The 21,543-nt window shown below is 42.8% G+C and overlaps 2 protein-coding genes across 2 annotated transcripts; one reads left to right on the top strand and one right to left on the bottom strand.

The window, feature by feature from the left end:
• Positions 1–768: 768 nt before the first annotated feature.
• Positions 769–15,575, bottom strand: itfg2 (integrin alpha FG-GAP repeat containing 2). Its single transcript, XM_013140142.4, has 11 exons — positions 14,948–15,575; positions 14,451–14,546; positions 14,239–14,280; positions 13,272–13,449; positions 13,039–13,178; positions 11,702–11,856; positions 11,435–11,583; positions 5,428–5,519; positions 5,226–5,343; positions 4,130–4,303; positions 769–938 (listed from the first exon to the last, which is right to left on the bottom strand). Exons 1-11 carry the CDS (start codon positions 15,041–15,043, stop codon positions 859–861), a joined length of 1,320 nt encoding a protein of 439 aa, XP_012995596.2. The 5' UTR covers positions 15,044–15,575; the 3' UTR covers positions 769–858.
• Positions 15,576–18,450: 2,875 nt separating this feature from the next.
• On the top strand, positions 18,451–20,200 carry ascl1a (achaete-scute family bHLH transcription factor 1a). The gene is made up of 2 exons (XM_010903863.4): positions 18,451–19,213; positions 19,348–20,200. Exon 1 carries the CDS (start codon positions 18,616–18,618, stop codon positions 19,198–19,200), a length of 585 nt encoding a protein of 194 aa, XP_010902165.1. The 5' UTR covers positions 18,451–18,615; the 3' UTR covers positions 19,201–19,213; positions 19,348–20,200.
• The last annotated feature ends 1,343 nt before the right edge of the window (positions 20,201–21,543 follow it).

Raw genomic sequence — 21,543 nt, 5'->3', positions numbered from 1 at the left:
GGGATGGGATGATGCCAACGTCAAAATACTCGTATTTGTGGCAAGGAAACAAAAAAGAAGCAGATTTAACTACTTCAGGAAAACCATCTACAATGTTGTCTTTATGCTCACGCTGATTAATTTTCCAAGCTGTAGCACATTTTATATTCAGAAAATGTTTAAGAGTTTGTCCCGCTTCAGGGTTCAGTTTTCGGTCATTGAAACAATTTTGCGACAAGCCTACATTACCAGTAACTGAACTGTAACTGTGTCAGAATACCACCTTGCCTTTGTGAAAACTGATTCCAGGAAATAAGCCTACAGTTAGATCCACTGATGAGACATATCCATGTCAGTAGAATAGCACTTTAACTTCACTTACCCTTTACTTAGACATAGGGTTTTCCATTTAAGATCAGAAAATAACACTCGTCTTTCCTCACAATTTCTAAATCAGACTGGAATAAGGAAAACAAATGAATTGAAGAACTACAGCCCCCTGCCATTGATGGAATGCTGTGCTCCAAATCAATTAAAGCTGCACTGCATCTTGCATTGCGTCGCACCCAATGCATACTCAAGAACAGCCAAGGTTATAGTAAATAGTTCAAACTTGTAAACTGAACGAATAAGGGGAGGAAGTTGCTTTTGGATGATTCCTGGTGTAGCCGGGAGAACGTTACATTGACACGATGCCAACGGCCACACAAGGTGACCCACTCGCATAGCGTTGCTGTGAGACAGAGAAGAAAGCGTTGGATTCAACCCAAAACATGAGACGGCTGCTAGTATGTGATTCAACATTTTATTCACAGAGTATTTACATTCAGGAGAAAACCTAGAGCACTGACATCAGGAGACATTGGGGGACCGATCCGTTTATCTGCTGCTTTTCCTTTGCGCGCGTCCATACAGTATATCCCCAACCAGCTCTCTCGTGGCCTTGGTGTCCTCAGCATCTGTCAGAAACACAAACAGCGATGATGACGCTTGACACTTAATGTCCATCCTCCATCAGTCCACAAGCCTTCTGAAGGACCGGTTCCAGGGGGGGGGGGGCCCCCCGAGGGTGATGCTCTGGTTGCCTTCTGTGGGGGGGGGGGGGGGGACTTTAATGGGAGATGTGAATAATAAGAGCCCTGCTGTAAATGAATAATAAATCACTGCTGAGGGGATGCACAAGCTCTCTGCCGCTCTGAGGTGCTCTCCTACCTGCATTCACTGGGGTGTTTTGAAAACCTGATATTCAGGTCATGCAGACAAATGCATGCAGGAGCAGAACTAAAAGAAAGTGATCAGTGCCCACATCCACACACATGCAGTCAGAGCCGGTCTTAGCCCTTTGATGGCACCAACGAGATTGTGTCGAGGTTGAGGCCGTTTGAGACATTTTGTAATAGGGTGGAGTGAAATGTGTTGCAGCTTTTAATGTGATATCGGAGTTACCAGAATCAACAGAGGGACCATAATTACTACAAGCTTAGATCGCTAGCTGCTAGACATTTAACAGACACTTATCCAGAGTTGACTTCCAGGAGAAATTACAGTTGACGACCCTGCTCAAGGACAGAATGACAGATTTCTCCCCATTGCCCAGACTGTGATTAAATATAGCAACCTTTCAGTTGGTGGTCAGATATTCTAACCATCAGCCTAACCACTAAAGATAGAGAGTAGCATTTAACTTCAAATGGAAGGTCTGCATTAACAACGTCAAGCAGGGACTGAGAAGTCAAACATATGTGTGCTGCTACAAAGTATCCAGAACCACACAGCATCCTAGGAAATGTCACAGAGAACACATACTATTTAAATAAACAGGTACAGAGGAAAAGAGAAGTCCCTAGGGGACGGACCTGTCTCTCCTCTGGATTCCTTGCCGTTACCTACAGAATGCTGTGAGGAATTATCCTGCTTTCTCACAGAGACAGTAAACATAATGCCGTTGCACTTTGTTCACTCACTTCCTGGTAAACATGCCATGACTCATATTTCCATTTCTGTCTACAGAATCACCCAAGGGAATGCGCTCAACATTTGTGATGGGTGGGCCAAGGTGTCTCCTCCTTTTCCAACATCTCCATTCCCTTCTTCTCCCTACTTTGATCACTGCGTCTCAGCTCACACTGTCTCTCTGTCCTGAACCACCCCACCCCACCCCTCTTCTCTGCCCCAGCCCTACATGAACACTGCATCCACGGCCAGTTAGATCAGTTCTCCAAAAATCACAGAGAGGAGCAGCGGGACTTCAATAATTAACACACACTCCAGGAAGAGGAAGCCACTCGGCTTAGCTGCGCCTAGGAAATCTGTCATGATTTCATAAAAAAATAAAAAAATAAATAATAATAATTAAGCCTATGTGAAATGGCTATCCGCAGACCAAACTTAAAAATGACTAAAACATTTCAAAATTTGACTGTTCAAGCATTTAAGCAGTCTGAGCTGACCTGGCCTGGGATTCTTTTGAAGACTTTAATTAAGGCTTAATGATCTTTTCTCCAGGCAAAACTGATTTCTCAGACAGCCCTCCATTGTCGCCCATACAGCTCAGCACCCTGCCTGCCCCGTGGTTATGACACGGCAGTGTTATCAACATTAACACACAAAATAACATCAATACATTATAGAAACAGTCAGTGTCAAGTAGCTGGACCATCTGTCTAAACACAGCAGGTCCCGGTTCCTATGGAGAACCTTGTCACACTCGCACAGGGACGACATGCAACAAAACAGGCAGACATGCAGCCAACTTAAAACTTAAATCACTGTATATAGAGCAGACAGTGTGTCCGTGCATCCATACAGTGACCATGGAGCAGAAAGACAGAATGGATTCACAGTATTTGTGGTTATCGCCGGTCTGCCCTGTATACACCCACCCACATAACACAGATACAGATACGGATGTTCTCCTCTCTGTCCCTCTGCCTGTGGGCACACATGATTGGTTTTGTGATTTGTGGATCTGGATAACCCTCTCACAGTGTTTCTAACTGGCTGAGAGATAATTCCCCACGATTAGAGACACAGAGGAAGACAGAGAAACATAGCGAGATGTAGAAAGTGTGAGGCCCTCCATGACTGCATTTGAGGATTTGCAGCACTGGCTTCCACGGGCCGGCCACTAAAAAAAGGCTTCAGAAAAGCAAATCCAAATACTCAGCTTCATTTCATAGATATGTTTATGGATATTAACACTGCATGATTCAAAATCAGTAAATAAGGCACTTTAATTAAAAGCTATAAATCAAAGGGAACATTTGAACAGGGCAGTTAAGCTAATTTCCCATAACAACCAATAATGTTGCCAAGCTACAACATTTGCAGGGCTCACTTCAAAATGTTCTCTATACCAAAAGTCTCTCCTTCAAATTATCCCTCTGTCAATAAAGCCTGAAAATATATCGGAGAATAGCAACTTACTGCTGTCAATGTTTTTATTTATTATTTTATTCTTTCACGGTCCCAATCAGAGGAATCCTGAAATATTTAAAAAGAAAACTGATTCCTGTGAGGGTCCCTTGTCTGGGAATGTCTGGGAATGTACTTGTTCCCTGTGTCAGGTCCGCCCGCTGATAAGAGCGCCCGCTAAATGACTGAAATGGGAATGTTTAAGGTAGTGTTACATGACAATGCAAGAAGGAAGTGAACGCCAGACCACGTTTATGTCCTGTGTGTGATCACTGAGCAGCACGTTGTTCCTGCATTACTAGAGACAATCCAGTCACACATGGACAGCTCAGTCCACTGGCGGTGACGGGCTTTCACATCCGCGAAGACACGTCCGGGACACTTGTTCATAAACAAGACCTTCCAATCGATTTCTCTCACACTCTGTGGCTGTTCACCTGAACACAATACGGTGTTGGTGTGTCAGGGATGGGTAGTGTTAAGTTGAGTTACGAGGGAGAGAGACAGAGGATCAACGCTCTGTGGGGTGGCTAGGTAAACCACATGACCCACACATCTGATTTAGCCGTCTAATTCCATTACATTGAAGATTATTTTAGTATTTTAACCTACTTATTCCTACCCACTCGCCGGCTCTCTCTGGTAAAAGGCCTTGAGACGAGGTTAAACCTATTTTCTTGATATGGTTTGGAGTGTATAGTAAGTAGCTTTTTAAGTTCTTTGTCGTCTGACTCACCCACTCCCAGTTGCTCCAGCCGGGCCTTGAACTCCGGCCGCTCTTCCAGGACCCGGAGGAGGTGAGTGGGCTCCATGCGCTCCAGTTCCACCCTCCAGTACACAAAGATCTTGTGGTTGAAGCTAACATACACCAGACAGGGGCTGTTCTTGCCGTCCTTACAGGCATACTGACCTGCGAAACACAACCAACGTAAGGCTGGTCAGACGACCTCAGTGACCAGAGGATGTTCACACTGAGATAAGAATGTATAAACAACAGCCCTGAGTTCTGCCCAGCCGGGAGAAACTCAGGCCACATTCGTTCCAGTTGAATAAATGTGCCGTGACAATAGGAAACGCTCAAAGATGGGACTGTTAAATACAAAAGACTCCTTTTGACGGCTTTTCGCCAGAATCTCCAAACCAGAACCTCTAGTTCTGAGTAACAGTATGCTGTTCCGGATGGCTGAACGAGGCCAATGGACCAATGCGGCCCGCGACGCCGACGCTGATGATGCTGAGCTAATGCACTAACAAGACCACAGAGACGACGCACTGAGGACCGTTACGACCCGTGTTTGGGGTCATCTTTAACAATCCCATTTTAAATCATTTCCTATTGTCCCTGACCGTACAGGTTACTGGAATGACTAGGGGATGGGGGTTTTCCAGATTAGGAAAAGCTCAGGACCCTTGTCAATATTATAGAAATTGTTCACACACTAAAGACATAGTTTAGCAGTACATAGTACGCGCCAGTATAAGCTTATTCTCTTGCCCATTTCTTAAACTCTCTTACTAATGATACAATTATCTCTGTCTACTCTCTGGAGAAACTGGGGAGAAAGCATTTGACAGAAAGAAAGAGAGAGGGGGGGAGACAGAGAGGGAGAGAAAGAGAGAGAAGACAAACCCTGTTAATGTGAGCCCGAAGTCCAACACTGCCATCTACTGGTGACATGAGGTATACATTTCAATTCTACCATTACGTCAATGATATTGCCTGTATAGGTTGTTTAGCTAAAAAGAACATTCACAGAAATAAAATACAGGTACAGAAAGTACGCACAGCTGACAGATCAGACAGGAATGTGTGGTTCAGTATGAGATCTAACCTGCACAGAAAGCATTGACATTCTCATCAAACTGAAAGCGGACCACCATGCGGTTGTGGTCTATTATGTAGGTCTGACCATCCCAGGCACACGCCACTACCTCCTCTCTGCCGTCGCCCTGAAGACAGAATCACAGAGTCAAAAAAAACACAAAAAAACCACAGAAAACAGTCAGGGAGAACCAAAGACCATGTGACCTCACAGTGACATCCAGCTTCTGCAGAGCGAACAGCTGATGATCCACCTGGACTGACCACATCAATTGCTCAGAGCTGTCCATCAGTTTGAGGGTGCCTGGGAAAAAACACATATCAGAGACAAAGCAATACTGGAAGTGGGATCAGCTTAAGCGTTTCAAAACCCCTTTGCACCCACCATTTTAAACTTGTCTCTATTGCCTCATTTTCATATTTTTTTTTTGTGTTTTTTCCTTCCCACGCACCAGACTCAACTGAAGAAAAACTGAAAACCAGTCTGGGCATCCACTCCCCTCTGGTAAACTGTCCGTAGCTGAATAGCTATCCATCACAACTCCAACCCTCCACTGGGCACAGATTAGCCCGTCCTTCCCAATAATTCATCACATGATCCTGTCCTTTTGCAATCTCTCACCCAGGTGTCGTAAACCTCCATGACCAAATCATATCTGCTGAAACTGCTTGGGACTCAAGTTGAAAATTTAGCTACAGACGGAACGCCAGATTTTTGACTGATGACAGAGTTTATTTAAATACAATATTTTCTGATCATCGAAACTAACTCCATAGCGCTTTGTTTAGTCACTAACCCAAACCTCACAACACTTTACCCCCGGGCCTGTAACCAAAACCATTTCTGTACACCTCTCTCTGCTAAAAATACCAACAACCTCCGAATCAAAAATGTAATACTTTGAATAGTTAAAATATGAACAGCAACTTTATTTGGATGCAGCACCTGTTATCGAGAACAATTGTCCAAAAAAAAGCTGAATTACAACCTCTTTACATTTCAATTATTCCCTCAGCATAACTCCTTGCATGCTGATCCTAATTGGGTCACACAAGCATGTCAAGCTCCCTCTTGGGGCCCTAAATCAGCATATCTGTGACTGGGCCGCTCTCTAGTAAGATAATCCTATTGGTTCTCCCCGCCCTGCTAGTTTTTCCAGCAACTCACAGCGCCATCAGCCTGCTGAACAACAACACGCCAGACCTCAGAGGTGTTGACACTCACCACCCAGAACACCCGCTACAGTATGCACGCCTCGGGTGTAGAGTGGCCTTGTTAGGAAGGATTCATGCAAAAGCGCAGTGCTAGATAAACTGTTCAGCAGAGTATTTCCACAACCATGAGCCTTATAAAAGTGTAGACCCTGAATATGTTCGTCGTCACTACATGAAAAACGTGAATATCAGCAGAGCGGAAGCAATTTATTTTAAGTTTTTTGCTGAGCCCTTTGTAGTTGTGGTTTAGCTGATTATTTCATGAAATTATAAACGGCCCAACAAACATAGTACAATTAGATCCATGCAGGATAAGGTAGACACGGGTTAGTTCACTCCAGCCAAACAAAAGTGAGCCTAGAATAATCCAAAACAATCCAAAGCCATCCCACACCTAGCACATAGCAGCCCAAATGTTGCTAGCTCATTATAACAAGCTCAGGCTAGCCTACAACATTGGCACATGAGCTCAATGAGTGCTAGCCCAGACAAAGCCCTCAGCAACACACGCTAGCCCACACAAAATTCAGTTACTGGAAAATGTAGGCAAAATTAGACAAAAGCTAATTCATATATTTGGGGGCACTGTTTGCAAAACCCCCAATTTAAGTAGTTATATAAAACAATTACACAAATAAAATAATAATTGGAAACCACTTAATAGTGGGTATAAGTGCAGTATACAGTGTGTGGATTTATTGTGCTTATGGTATGTATAGCTTATAGAAACAGTGACACTATGGGGCCACCAAGCTAAACAGTCAGTGCTTGACTTGGGCCGGAACAATCCGGAATGGCAAATCTTAGGCAAACAGCGTACCGGTTTCTTTTATAGGCAAAAGGGCAAGCCTTATTAACCCCGACATTTTGATGAACATAGTCTAATTTGTGATTTGGCAGTTCCGGCACTTATTTTATCCCAAGTCAAGCGCTGTAAATAGAATACAATACTTGTTCTCTGGTCCACACTCAAGCAGTGGGTGGCTGTCATGGACCATTAAACTTGAGTAACAACCGCCAACTAAACTCCACAAAACAAAAACTGTCATGAGATATACGTGCATCTGTCTGTCTCCTGCACCATCCTGGTTCTCTGATGGGTCTGCTCTCTCTGTGTCAGTATCCATAGTAACAGCACAGCGTGGCTGCTCACGGTGCTCAGGAGAAGACACAGAGAGACAGACACACACATACACACAAAGTGACAGACACAAACACACGTGCACACACACACACACACACACAGAGAGAGACACACACACACACACACAAACACACACACAGAGATAGATACACACAGACACACACAGAGACACAGACACACACACACACACACACACACAGACAGAGACACACACACACACACACACACACACACACACACAGAGACACACACACACACACACACACACACACAGAGACACACACACACACACACACAGAGACACACACACAGAGACACACACACACACACACACACACACAGAGAGAGACACACACACACACACACACACAGAGAGAGACACACACACACACACACACACACACACACACACAGAGACACACACACACACACACACACACACACACACACACACAGACACACACACACACACACACACACACACACACACACACAGAGAGACAGACACACAGACACACAGAGAGAGAGAGACACAGACACACAGAGAGAGAGACACACAGACACACACAGAGAGAGAGACACAGACACACACAGAGAGAGAGACACAGACACACACAGAGAGAGAGACACAGACACACACAGAGAGAGAGACACAGACACACACAGAGAGAGAGACACAGACACACACAGAGAGAGAGACACAGACACACACAGAGAGAGAGACACAGACACACACAGAGAGAGAGACACAGACACACACAGAGAGAGAGACACAGATACACACAGAGAGAGAGACACAGATACACACAGAGAGAGAGACACAGACACACACAGAGAGAGAGACACAGACACACACAGAGAGAGAGACACAGACACACACAGAGAGAGAGACACAGACACACACAGAGAGAGAGACACACACATATATACCAAAACAAACAAAAAAATTATTTTTAGATGCTTCATTGATTTTAAGAAAGCTTTTGATTCAATCTGGCAAGAGGGGTTATACTATAAAATTCTCCAAAGTGGTATAGGGGGTAAAGTTTACGACATAATCAAATCAATCTATGTCAAAAATAAGTGCGGAGTAAAAATTGGCAACAAAAGAACAGACCTCTTCATTCAAGGGCAAGGTGTTCGCCAGGGATGCAACTTATCTCCAACGCTCTTTAATATCTACATTAATGAGCTAGCGATATTGTTGGAACAATCTGCAGCCCCTGGCCTCACCCTAAACAACAAAGACGTTAAATTCCTGCTCTATGCAGATGATATAGTGTTGCTGTCACCCACAGAGCAGGGTCTACAGCAACATTTGGATCTGCTGGAGCAATACTGTCAGAACTGGGCCCTGACAGTAAAACTTAAAAAAATCTAAAATAATGATCTTCCAGAAAAAGCCCAGATCTCAAGAAAGCAGACATATGTTTACTCTAGGAAAGACCACACCCTATCCTACGAGTACCTGGGGGTCAAAATCAGTGCCTCTGGAAGATTTGGTCTGGCAGTGAACGCGCTAAAGGAGAAGGCCTGTAGAGCCACAAAATACACATACCAATTAGAATCTGGACTAAAATATTTGATAGCATAATCGCACCGATAGCGCTATATGGAAGTGAAGTGTGGGGTCCACTCAGTCAGCATGACGACACTAGATGGGACAAGCATCCAATAGAGGTCCTACATGCTGAATTCTGCAGAACTATTTTGAATATACAAAGAAGAACACCCACCAAAGCATGCAGGGTAGAATTAGGCCGCTATCCTTTAATAATAAACATCAAGAAAAAAACACTACATTTTTGGATGCAAATCAAGTCCCCAAGATACACTGCAATTTGAAGCACTGCAAACCCAATAACTGAACCCCAAAAAGAGTCCTTTCAGTCAGCTGGTCATGAGACTTACTAACCAACTAACACCTAACATCGTTCCATCTCAGATCAGCAAAGCTTCACAATCACAAATCAGAGTGAACCAAATTGTTAAACAAACCAAAAAGGCCTATCTGGAACATTGGAACAATCAAACCAAAACACAAAACAGTCTCTGTTTAGGGCCCGATAGCAGGTTAGTCTATGAATTGGCTGAATATCTATTTACTGTCAAAGATATAAAGCAGAGACAGATCCTGACCAAGTACAGGCTCAGCGACCACAGCCTAGCCATTGAAAAAGGTAGGCACAAAAAAAACCTGGTTACCAAAAGAATCCAGAACATGTGGTCACTGTACGACAGGTGAGGTAGAGACAGAGATGCACTTTCTACTACACTGCCAACATGACACAAACACCAGACAGCATTTCTTTAATACATTTGAAACACTAGTGCCATCATTCACCATGCTGTCCAATGAGGAAAAGATGCAGGTGTTCTTGGGGGAGGGACACACAGCCCCCCTAGCTGGACGCTTCCTCAGAGAGTGCCACAAAATAAGGGATAACCTGTGACCTGCCGTGAACGGTTACATTTTATTCATAATTTATGTATTCTCACTTTATTGTTACTGTTCACCTCAATGTTTTAGCTGTTGCTAGGTCTTCTCGGATGATGACGGTCATTTCTGCTCTTAGTGTTTATATGACTCTTATCTGCTTATTTGTACCTGTTGTTCACTCTGAGCATTTTGTTATTGCTGAATATTTCTGACAATGCTGGTTATTGTTGTTCTTGATGTCACCTTAAATGGGGCTGCTACCGTGTAGACTCCTTCTTACTGTACTTCTAACTTTGGCAATATGGTTGTAATAACTGTCATGCTAATAAAGTTGAATTGAGACACACCCAGAGAGAGAGAGAGACACACACACAGAGAGAGAGAGAGAGAGAGACACACACACATACAGAGAGAGAGAGAGAGACACACACACACACAAAGAGAGAGACACACACAGAGAGAGAGAGAGAGAGAGAGAGAGAGAGAGAGACACACACACACACACACACACACACACAGAGAGAGAGAGAGAGAGAGAGAGACACACACACAGAGAGAGAGAGACACACACACAGAGAGAGACACACAGAGAGAGAGAGAGAGACACACACACAGAGAGAGAGAGAGAGAGAGAGAGAGATGACCCTAACCCTAAGTCTCGTATGGACTCAGACAATGACCAGGTGTTATGTTTCATGGGGTGTATCATGGTTCATGAGGTTGTCATGGACATGGTTGAAGCCTTTCTGGCACTGTAATGTTGTTGTTATGGTAATGTATAATGTACAGCGGACAATCAGAAATGGCTCAACATAAGAATTAATTCAATTGGCAACATTTCAGCAATATTTTATATCCAGAAAAAACTGGCCCAACCTAGCCCTGAACTGATCTAATGGTTATTTTGGGCTGGGGTCAGGCAGAGGAGCCTTGTTTCCTAGTGCCATCTAGTGGTGGATTAGGGATTTACATTTATTATGACAGGTGGAGCACAACAATCGAGCATTTGTGTTGTCGGACTGCCATCAGCCTTACCCACCTTATAAAAGAGGCTGTGCGACAGATGACTTGAAAAGCCACCTCAGACTAGCCTGTGCTCATCAATAATCTGTAATGTAGCAACTTTGCTCACTATGGACACTGCTCCATGTTTTTAAATGCACAAATTATCAGAGTCTGTGTCTCTGCAAGTCTCATAGCTACAGTTCATTATATTTGCACAACAAATATGCTTCTGTTTTATGCTAACCCCCCAGCAATCCAGAAAAAGACCTCTCCCGAATCCACGGGTGGAAAATCCCGCCTCGGTTACTGAGAAACATCTTTTTCCAGACCAACTGAGTAGAAGAGTTCTGAGTGCTCCGTGGCGATGAGCGATGGGTTCTGTGGGGCTCTGCTACAATGCGCCCAAGACTCTTACCATCCAGAGTGCAGAGGGCAAACAGGCCACATTTAGAGGGTTCTCCTCTGGAGCCTCGGCTGATGCTCCCGATGAGATGGGTGGAGACGTTCTTGTTGTGAATCCGCCCGGTGGTGAGATGCAGAACGACATCTCTGGACGGTCCCTCGCTGTGAACATAAAAACACCACCTGAACCAGGACTGAACCACGAGACAACCAACTCTCTGCCGCGGCGATCCGCATCCACTGGCCCGCGCATATGAGGTCATCCAAGTCCGTTTCATACCTGCCAGGAGTGGGTGGGGCCTCCTCCCCGGGTCCGGCCTCGAAGGAGCCCTGGTGTGTCCAGGTGCACAGTAAGATGGCGTAGCCACAGCCAGGCTGAGACACCATGAGCTCAGGAAGTCCCTCAGGGCCTGGGTTTACTGACAGGCTGTCCACCTGTCACACGTGAGACATCGCAGTCTACAGCTGGAGTCATTTGTAAGGCCAGGGGTTTTAAAATAGGTTGACATTATTGATGTGCTATTTTAAAAAGGATTTTGCTGAAGCCACTTTGTTACTTTGGCACATATCTGAACCGTATCAACACACGCCTTTACAGAAGAAGACACAGACTTGATCCTTTTACCAAGTGGTGGGACCACCGACTGGCAATGATTACACCGGTCAACTCGGGCTTCTGTTCAAGAAAAAGTCAAGAGAATTTCTATGTGGTTCCATTCTTAATGAGTATGTGTGGCCATGGGATTAATACAGAGGCTTTGTATACATAAGCAGCCCACAATGGACGGACAATCAGGATTTTGACATCCCTTGCATGCCCCAGACCAAACTGTCCTGGTCACATTTCCCACAGAAAGAACTCAAGTATTCAGACATAAATTGATGAGACACTGAGAAGCTGACATTAATATGATTGAGTCCCTTATGGAAAAATACCAGCCAGACCACAGAACAGAGAACATTCAAGAGGGTCACAGTTGACTACAACTGATGGTAAGAGCTAGCCTTGGCTCGCTACAGATAAAACGTCAAGAACGACAGCTCGTGACGAAAGGGGTCTGTTTTTAAGATCAGATCGAAACCTCTGAAATGAGTACATCAGATCCAATCCAACTCATTGACCGAACGCTACCACTGAAAAACAAACCAAAGGCAAGAAGATGGGGGGAAAACAGACTGAGGATGAAAAAGCAATGAACAGCAGGGGATTTTCCTTTCCGACAGAGATAGAAAAATAAATAACATAAATAAGAAATCATTAAGCTAAAAAATAATGGATGCATGCCTGCATAGCTTGTCGGCCTCTTGTGGTGATAGGTAATGACAACATTCATCCAACGTTCAAATCTAACCAAATGATACTCCCCAGCAAACAACTCGGCTGTTGACATAGTTCACAAGCCTGTGGACAGAACGTTATTGCATCAATTGCATGTAATAAGACTACATATCTTTCAACTGCAGTAAGCCAGAAGGGTCATGATTTTTTCTAGTCACATGATTTTTAAGTAATTTGTTTTATATTAGCCTCTATGTCAAATCTATGGACAAAACTAGGATTCTTTTTGCATTGAGTTCTAGCAAACCACCATTCTGGCCATAGGTTTATAAACATACCTGCCCCTCCAGAAGCCACTTCTTCAGCAGGACCAGCTGTCCAGAGCTCGGGTCTAAAGAGTCAGTGGGCTCCTCCCACCGGAACGCTTTCACCACACGGTCTGTATAACCCACCACCAGCTCACTGCGCCCATCACCATCTGCCAAGTTAATACACACACAGTTGACAGTTTGTTGAAAGTATTGAAGGCATCCAGACATAGAAAAAAATAAGTGCAAAACCTAGAGGTTACCTATGTCACTTATGAGGATGACTTTGGTGTTCGCAGGTATGTGCTGAGTGAAAAAGGGCTTCTGGTCGTCAGAGAACAGTGCCTCCTGCTGGCTGGATGAGTCTGACTTGACTGCAGCGACAGCGGATAGGTCAAACAGGTGAAACCACCCCTCTGCCCCCACTGCAACTACAAAGTTCTGATGGGTAAGTAACACAAATGAATAGTTAGTGATGGTACTGAATGGATGTAAGGGGGGAAAACACACAAATATTCGACAGATAACTGGAGGACCAAAGATGCTGTAAAAAGGTCAATGGAAAGCAGGATGTTTGATATTTTTTCCAAACCCTATCTAGCTAACTGGATAGAGAGTCTGGTTAATGAAGTGAAATTTTGAAACTGCAACTAAATATTTGCTCAGCATAAAAATGAGAAGAAATTAGTGCTAAATGCTTATACATGGATATGATCTGGTAGCATTAACTAGAATACAGAAACCAGTGGTGGCATTCAAAGTGTTTGCTGTCCTTTCAAAAGAAATGAGAACTCAAAAGGTCAAATCTTGATGTCAGTGATCTTCAGGGGACAGTTTTTCCCCAAAATAAAATGTTGGGTTTGAATGAGATGAATTCTGTAATCCTGTTTTGGTATCAGATTAATCTGGCTGAAAGCATTTTCATTAAATATTCAGACATTATCTATCGGATCCAAGTGCCATGATCACAGTATCCACCAAATGGGATTGATTTATTTACCAGGCTACTTACAAGCCATCAAACCAATACATTACTTGCCTCTATGCCCTGCACTCTGAACAGCACCTTAGGGCACTAAAGTACACTCACACATAAAACACACTCCTGCTTATTCACGGACACACTCTTCAGGACTAAAGTCCTTCACACACTACTCTAACGCATTTCCATTATTTTGGCCAAGTTCCCTTCACAGCTTTATTTGCATCTACGCAGTTGTGTGCGCTCACCCTTCCTTTATTGCAGACATCTCCAACACCAACGCAGGTGAGCTAGAATCAAACAAAATGAATCATTAAATATTTTAGTAAATCAAAAAATAATATATAGCAGAAAACAGATGTGCAGACAGTGGTTTAAATTCCCTCTTTTACTCACTACAGTTATACTTAAATGTGGAGACATTTGAACACGCTCAGTTCTGTGGAAACAAGCCACTTACCATGCCTCTGCAGGTTCTAGTCATATAAGGTTTGGAGTCATCGTTCTTGTATACATGCAGCTTTCCACTGGTGTCACCCACAATAATTTCATTAAGCTGTTAAAATTTAAGGAGTGGAAAAATAGATATGTCATGTCATTTACAACAACTGGAAAGAACTGCATAATTAAACCAAGTCTGTCAGTCAATTGAGAACAAATTCTTAAGCTGACGAAAGGCACCCAATGGTGTCAGAGATCCTGTATATACTGATTGAGTCCTTCAATAACAATACATGCCATCGTTCAACGAAAGAATAGAAAAACACAGCCAAGGACAAAATGTACAAATGGATCGACCAGGGTATTATCATGACTACTGAGCCATTATCCTTTAAGTTGAAATGTGGGTTGGTGAAATAGCTGATTTAATATACAGGATTAATTCTAGCCATAAGACACTACTAGGATAGAATATTGAAAAGGATTGTAAATATTGCATCTAGCTGCTGACCATACCGAGTCATTGTCTGCATCTCCAATACAAATTGCATGAGGAAAAAGGGTTCCAGTGAAATCCAAACTAACACGCTGAACGTAACTCAAGGACCGCATATCACCCGGGTACACAAAGAACTATACCGTAATCGACAGCTAAGTTTGACAATGCCAAATGCATGTACACCTTCCAAAAACACTTTAGTTAACGGTTCCTTCTGCTTTCAAATGAGCTTGATCACAATAATAAAGCATTAACAAGTAGAGAAATCTCTTATGAACCTGTGCCAATGCCATACATGCCTACGCTGTCAACACTTTTCCGGAAATAAAGCGCACGTGACAAAAACAGTACGGAAACTCTATTAAGACAAACTTCGCGCGTTTTATTTACAAGCGTAAAAACTTGGAAATATTCTACAGGCCTTCAGATGTTTTTGAGAAATGACGAACGTATAAAACAGCCATCTCGAACAATTACTATTGTTGCAGAATCCCCGAATTAGTATTTCAACTTAAATACTGAATCCCACCGCACTGAAATTACATTTGTTTCATCATATAACGCTGCCTTCACATGTTTACATCCAGTGTTTCCTGTAAGTGTAAGTTATCAACTGTGATTAAAGTAACCCAATAGAATAACAGGAGGCCAAATTGGGCATTGCAAACACACGTTGCGAAACTACTGCTTACAGGCTACCATTGCTAAAAAAAAAATAAGTAAAAGTGTGCCATCATGTGGCAACTCATCAGGTTGCACCGTCAATCCTCTAGAGGGTGCTGCAGCAAAAGACATCTCCAACTATTTTGATCGTATACAGCACATGGGCCTACTATCTAGGTGCCCACGTCCCTGACCTATAAAGTGAAACATAACCTAGATATTTATTCAGCATAAGTATAAATAGGTGTAAGTTCAATAAACACTCTGGATAGGTCCTGCAGCAGGGCAACTCGTTTCAGTAGTGTATGTGTGTTTGTAAACAAAGGAGAGAACAGGTAGTCACCACCCATTAAACAGCTGCCTGTCACTGGCCACCAACAGGGCTGAAGGATTGTCCACTTGTACTAGACAGATTTTTAAATAAACATTCAGTTAAGCATCTATTCAATAGTTAAGTTAGGGCGGAGATGCCATGTGATGCATGTTCTATTTCAATTCAATAAAGATATTATTGACAAGCCTCGTAAATTAATTAAATGCACTATTTTGTTTTATTCATTTGGGGAAAAAAACATGTTAAAATATGTTCTTAACCTTTAGATGCACATCATGAGCCTGTGAGGCTTTCGTGGATATCAGCGGTATGGTGGCTAACGTTAACGGAAGTTTGCGGTGTCTATTTAAATGAAACGTAAGAATTAGCCTACTGCTTCTCTTGGATAATAAACCCTTCTCATGTTGAGGTAAGATCGAGTCGAAAAAAGTACAATTATATTTTGAAGATTGATCAAGATTTTGGGGATGACACTGGATTTGTCTATGCACTTATATCGTATATAGCCTATTATGAGTGTCCATACATAATTTCCTATAAGAGATAATCCCATCAATAGTTGGGCTCTTCATAGATCATGTAGCTGAATATAGCTCACATTCTTAAAAATATTTTCATTTATACATATATATAATCACATTTGACAATGTCAAATTCAACAGACTGCTCTGTTTTAATGCACCTGAAGAAACTGAATCAATGCCGTGGGCGAATCCACACGAACATACTATTAAAATAATAATAAAAACATAAACAACATTACAATCTAGTTTTAACAGCTAACAAATTGAAAATTAATCCCGAATATCACACACGGATTATTTTCGCGACAATTGGACCCTTATGAGTTTTGTTTTATTATGTCTCAGTGGACTCCAAAGCAGGAGAAAGACAGAGGTGTTTCAATGGAGACTCGGGCGCCCAGATGCCATATTAATTATTACACTCGGCTATGAGTGAAACCGCTCGAATAGAGTGAGCGCTCTGCCTGCCTCTGGAAGATCTGCAGGAGAAAAAAAGTCTTTACAAAGCGCTAATTGGACTCTGGAACCGCACTGACAGTGCATGGTAGATAGGTTTCAGAAAGCCTGGCGATGGCGAGGGGGCTGGGGGGAACTGAATAGAACCCACGCTTCTTTTCTAAACTCTCTTGCTGTGCCATAAAGGGGAGGCAAAAGAATGAGAAAAGTTGGTGGGGGCTGTGTTCTTCAATGCCGGCTTGATCTTGAATGCCACAGCCAACACAGTAAAATTGCACAATTTATTACAACCCCCTCCACTAAAAGACAGACGCGCACACATGCGCGCGAGCACGCACGCACACACATCCATACGCACACACGCACACACAACCCTATAAGTGGAGTCGGTTGGTTTTGTTCTGTTTTGTTCTGAGTGAAAGACATGTTCTATTATGCTGCTTTTTAAAAGAAACAAAAAATCGTCGAAATAGGCCTACACTGTGTCGAGTCTACTGTAACAAAATAGGGTGTATCAAATCATAGACAAAACATTCTCGAATGCGTGCTTCTTAAGGCTCCTCCACAGATTTACCCTTCCGTTCCGCCTCTCAGATGGTGATGATTAGTTCTAATGAAAGTGGAAAATTCGCCTCTGCTGGACAGAGTTCTGTTCTTCGATAGACGAAGCATTCAAATATGGTTTTAAAAGTGTTAACAATAAACTATGGGTCATCCAAGACTGCCGGATCTGCTTGCGTCAGACTGAGGGTTGGTTGCAATTCCATACAATTTACAAGCAATATACGTCACTATCCTTATGAAACACAGACAAATGAGCACATCTTGATATCTTTGATAAAAATGAGGTTTTAGTCAACTCCGGGGCATTCAAGGTCCGCCGGAGTTTAAGAGCTTTCAGCACTAGTTTTCGGTCCACTGTGCAAGGATTTCTTCGCGTAAAAAAAGCATAATTGGCCCTATTGTAGGTTATTTTCTAATAATATTCTATAATAAACACTTCCAAAGGATTTGTATTCCGCAAGAAAGTGGAGCGACACATTTGATTGATTTTATTTAGAACATGCAATTTCTCCTTGTTTACTTTTCAATTTTTTCTCTTTTGCTCTCAAGTGGCCAATATTCATGAACAAAACCCATATTTGCAATGAAACAATTACATATTGCTCGTAGGGTGTATTTCGGAACCAACTTTATTTTATGCATTTCATGTGAGGACAATTCTGGTACGTCTGCATTTTCAAGCAGATGGTAGATTCCAGCTGTAAATGACAAGTTATGAAAATATCATCAATGAAACGTGCATTATGTTACTTCTCACAACTCAAGTCATGGAAGAAGTCTGCATGTTGCAACCAGTTGTGCTTTGGCGACTGTTTGTTCAGTGGTTCAAGTGGCACGCGTCCGGCGTACGCATTGCAACAGCACAGGAGCCAAGGCGAATACAACTAGCGCGAGGAGGAGGCGTGGTCAGGTCCAGCGCGTGGGGCTGCCAGTGTATTGAAAAGCCCGGCTACTTGCGTTTCTCAGGAGTCAGTACAGCCGGAGGAGTGTGCTAGGCAGAAGTCCACTAGACTGCCCATTAAACAAGGCTAAAGTGAGCATTGAGCCACACGTGAACGCCACGAGCTGGACGCACTGCCACCGATCAATCCAAAGAATAACTTCGTGATTCTCTGCAAATCCGTTTCTTTTTCACTTCTTGCCAATGGACATCACAGCCAAGATGGAAATAAATGTGACCCAGCAGCAGTTCATGGCGCCAGCCTGCTTCTTTGCTGCCACAGCGCAGAGCATCCAGCTCAGCCCGACCAGCAGCCAGGGTAGCGGCAAGTCAGCATCCAAGGTGAAAAGGCAGCGCTCATCCTCGCCGGAATTGCTAAGATGCAAGAGGAGGCTCAACTTTGCTGGCTTTGGGTACAGCCTGCCGCAGCAGCAACCGCACACAGTGGCGCGGCGAAACGAGAGGGAGCGCAACAGAGTGAAACTTGTCAACAACGGCTTCGCCACTCTCCGGGAACATGTCCCCAATGGCGCGGCCAACAAGAAGATGAGCAAAGTGGAAACGTTACGGTCGGCGGTGGAGTACATTCGCGCACTGCAGCAACTATTGGATGAGCACGACGCCGTGAGTGCAGCGTTTCAGTCTGGAGTCTTGTCACCTAACAATTACCCCAATGAGATGAACTCCATGGCTGGCTCTCCAGTGTCCTCCTACTCGTCGGATGAGGGGTCCTACGACCCTCTCAGTCCGGAAGAGCAGGAACTCCTGGACTTCACCAACTGGTTTTGAGCATCTGTAAAAGGTAAGAATAAATCGCCTAATCGATAATAGGCACTTATTTGATTAATTTATTTAGCATTTTAATAATTCCAATTTGCATTCCGATTCTCTAGATTATGTGAAAATAATTAATGTCTTGTCTCCTTTTTCTCAAAGAAATTTGGATCAACTGAATGACGTATACTCGTATGCGCTCCGGAGGGTCTCAGATGAGCTCGCGCCCTCCAGAACAAGATGCACTGAGCTGGCGCTCTGCTCCAGTCGTTTACTGACTGGTCCAGCTATGTGGCTTTGCAAACGAAGAAACTGCGGACATGCAGGCCCGTGTTCAGCCATGCGCCAAAGGACTATAAAGAAGACGGTCCGACAGCGTGGGAATCCAACTTCCCAGCGCATTCGCCCATAAAAACATTTTTTTTCAAAAACGACTTACAACATTATAGCACATAAAACATTATTTAAAATGTTGTTCTCAAACTATGCTAAATCTAATCAAAGAACATCAACCCTTCTTTGTAAACTCCTGTGACATTTAGTTCTAAAATGCTTCCAACGTGAGGATTTTATTATATTAAATTCTATATCAAACATGTTTTTGAAATATATTAAGATATTTTTGTATGTAAAGAGATTTTAGATGTTTTGTACACATTCTTTTGTATATATTTATATTGATACGTTGCTTATTACCTCTTGCATATTTTAGACTTGTAGTCTATAATGCTCTGCAGCTGGCTATTCTGTGTATGGTCATTGGTTAATGAGGTTTCGAGAAGGGGTTTGACACTCCGACATTTTAATTTAGCACCAATGTGTCTTATTTAATAGGAAATACATGTTATTGTACATGGAGTTCACGATGATCAAAGGTTATGCAGCTATTGTCCAAACAGAGCACAACTGCCATGCATTGTCTCTTTATACTGCCAGCTCTACACTGCCTTTACTTATACCATGTTGGTTGAAAAAAAGAAAAGCATATAACCATATTTTCTACACTCTCTCATAATAAAACCTTTTCTAAAGAATGTTCTTTTGTACCTCAAACTTTTTACCGTTTGTACGTTACATTCACTTTTAGGTGTGTTCTTGAAAGGGGATTACGACGGGAGACAAGGTATAGGAGACGGGATAGAATCCAACCCGTTAATGGCACATAAAATGGTAATGAAAATGTAACCCATTTTACGCAACGTTCCAAGCATCTCCAAATGGGTAAAAACGATCAGTTCTGAAATAAAACGTGAGAACATAAAGTAATGCGACGCTTAATTAGTTTCATAAAACACTTAATAGGCTTGTATCACAAAAACAACTAATGGTTTGTTTATATACATCTCGTAAGTCGTTTGGTTAGCTAAGACGTGTCATGAATATTGGAGCGTTAATGCTGGGTGGCAATTTTGTTGTGCCCAAGCTCAATACAGCCGAAAGCAAACGCGTGCTTAAGAGTGGAAAAAATATGAAGATGCAGCCCAACACAAAAGATACTACTTGAATGTTCCAGTTGTTATAATTACGTTAGTCCTTACGCTATTCTCTGATTTTCTCTAAAAATAAATGAAATAGTTTGAATAATAGTGGTATCCATCAAATTACGGTGTTGTTGGAACGCCAGTAAGCCTATGTTTCGCAACAAACATTCCTTAAGAGAAGGTTTAGTCTAGGAGTAAATAAAAAAAAATCTAAATTAGGCAATAGTGTTGTTTGAATAATAACTAGGTATTTAAGGTCTGAAAATGTATGTAGCCAAAGGAAAAAGGCCAGTTTGAATCTTACATTGAAACAGATTAAACGTAATCAATGTGAAGAAAATGTGCAATTTGCTTGTTATATATACAGAAGTTGGCACCATATATGCTCTAGCCCATTCACTTCATTTTCCTTATTTTAAATTAACTTTTACACGATGGAAATATAAATCGATTAAATCTGAGATTAAAGTCTGGATAGTTATGGTATAAGCCTGGCTATCTAATCTATTAGGCCACGAAGCATCAGGATTGACAGGTAGGGACGCGTTTACTCCGATGCGCGTGCCTAGTTTAATGAGTGAATGAGGTTGTATAGTGGTGGAGTGCAAACAGCGCTTTGAATTGGCTGATGGCGTGTGCCTTCTGACAGCAGCGTGCGACTAAGCACTCAACAAATGCCCTTGGGAAGAAAAAAAAACAGTTTGGCTCAAGTTAAGCCATGTTTCATGCAAGCTGTCAGGGAGAATGTCATCGAACAGTGCCAGGTATCTCTATCTGAAAGTGTTATTGCTTAGCACTTATTAACCTGTGATTTTACCACAATTCTATAAAGCATTCCATGACAGAAATGAACTGCATAGCTCATGTTACATTAACG

The sequence above is a fragment of the Esox lucius genome, chromosome 23 (assembly GCF_011004845.1).
Source record: "Esox lucius isolate fEsoLuc1 chromosome 23, fEsoLuc1.pri, whole genome shotgun sequence".
NCBI classification, from domain to species: domain Eukaryota; kingdom Metazoa; phylum Chordata; class Actinopteri; order Esociformes; family Esocidae; genus Esox; species Esox lucius.
Note: the sequence above shows the minus strand (reverse complement) of the source record. Positions and strands in the feature narration are given on the sequence as shown.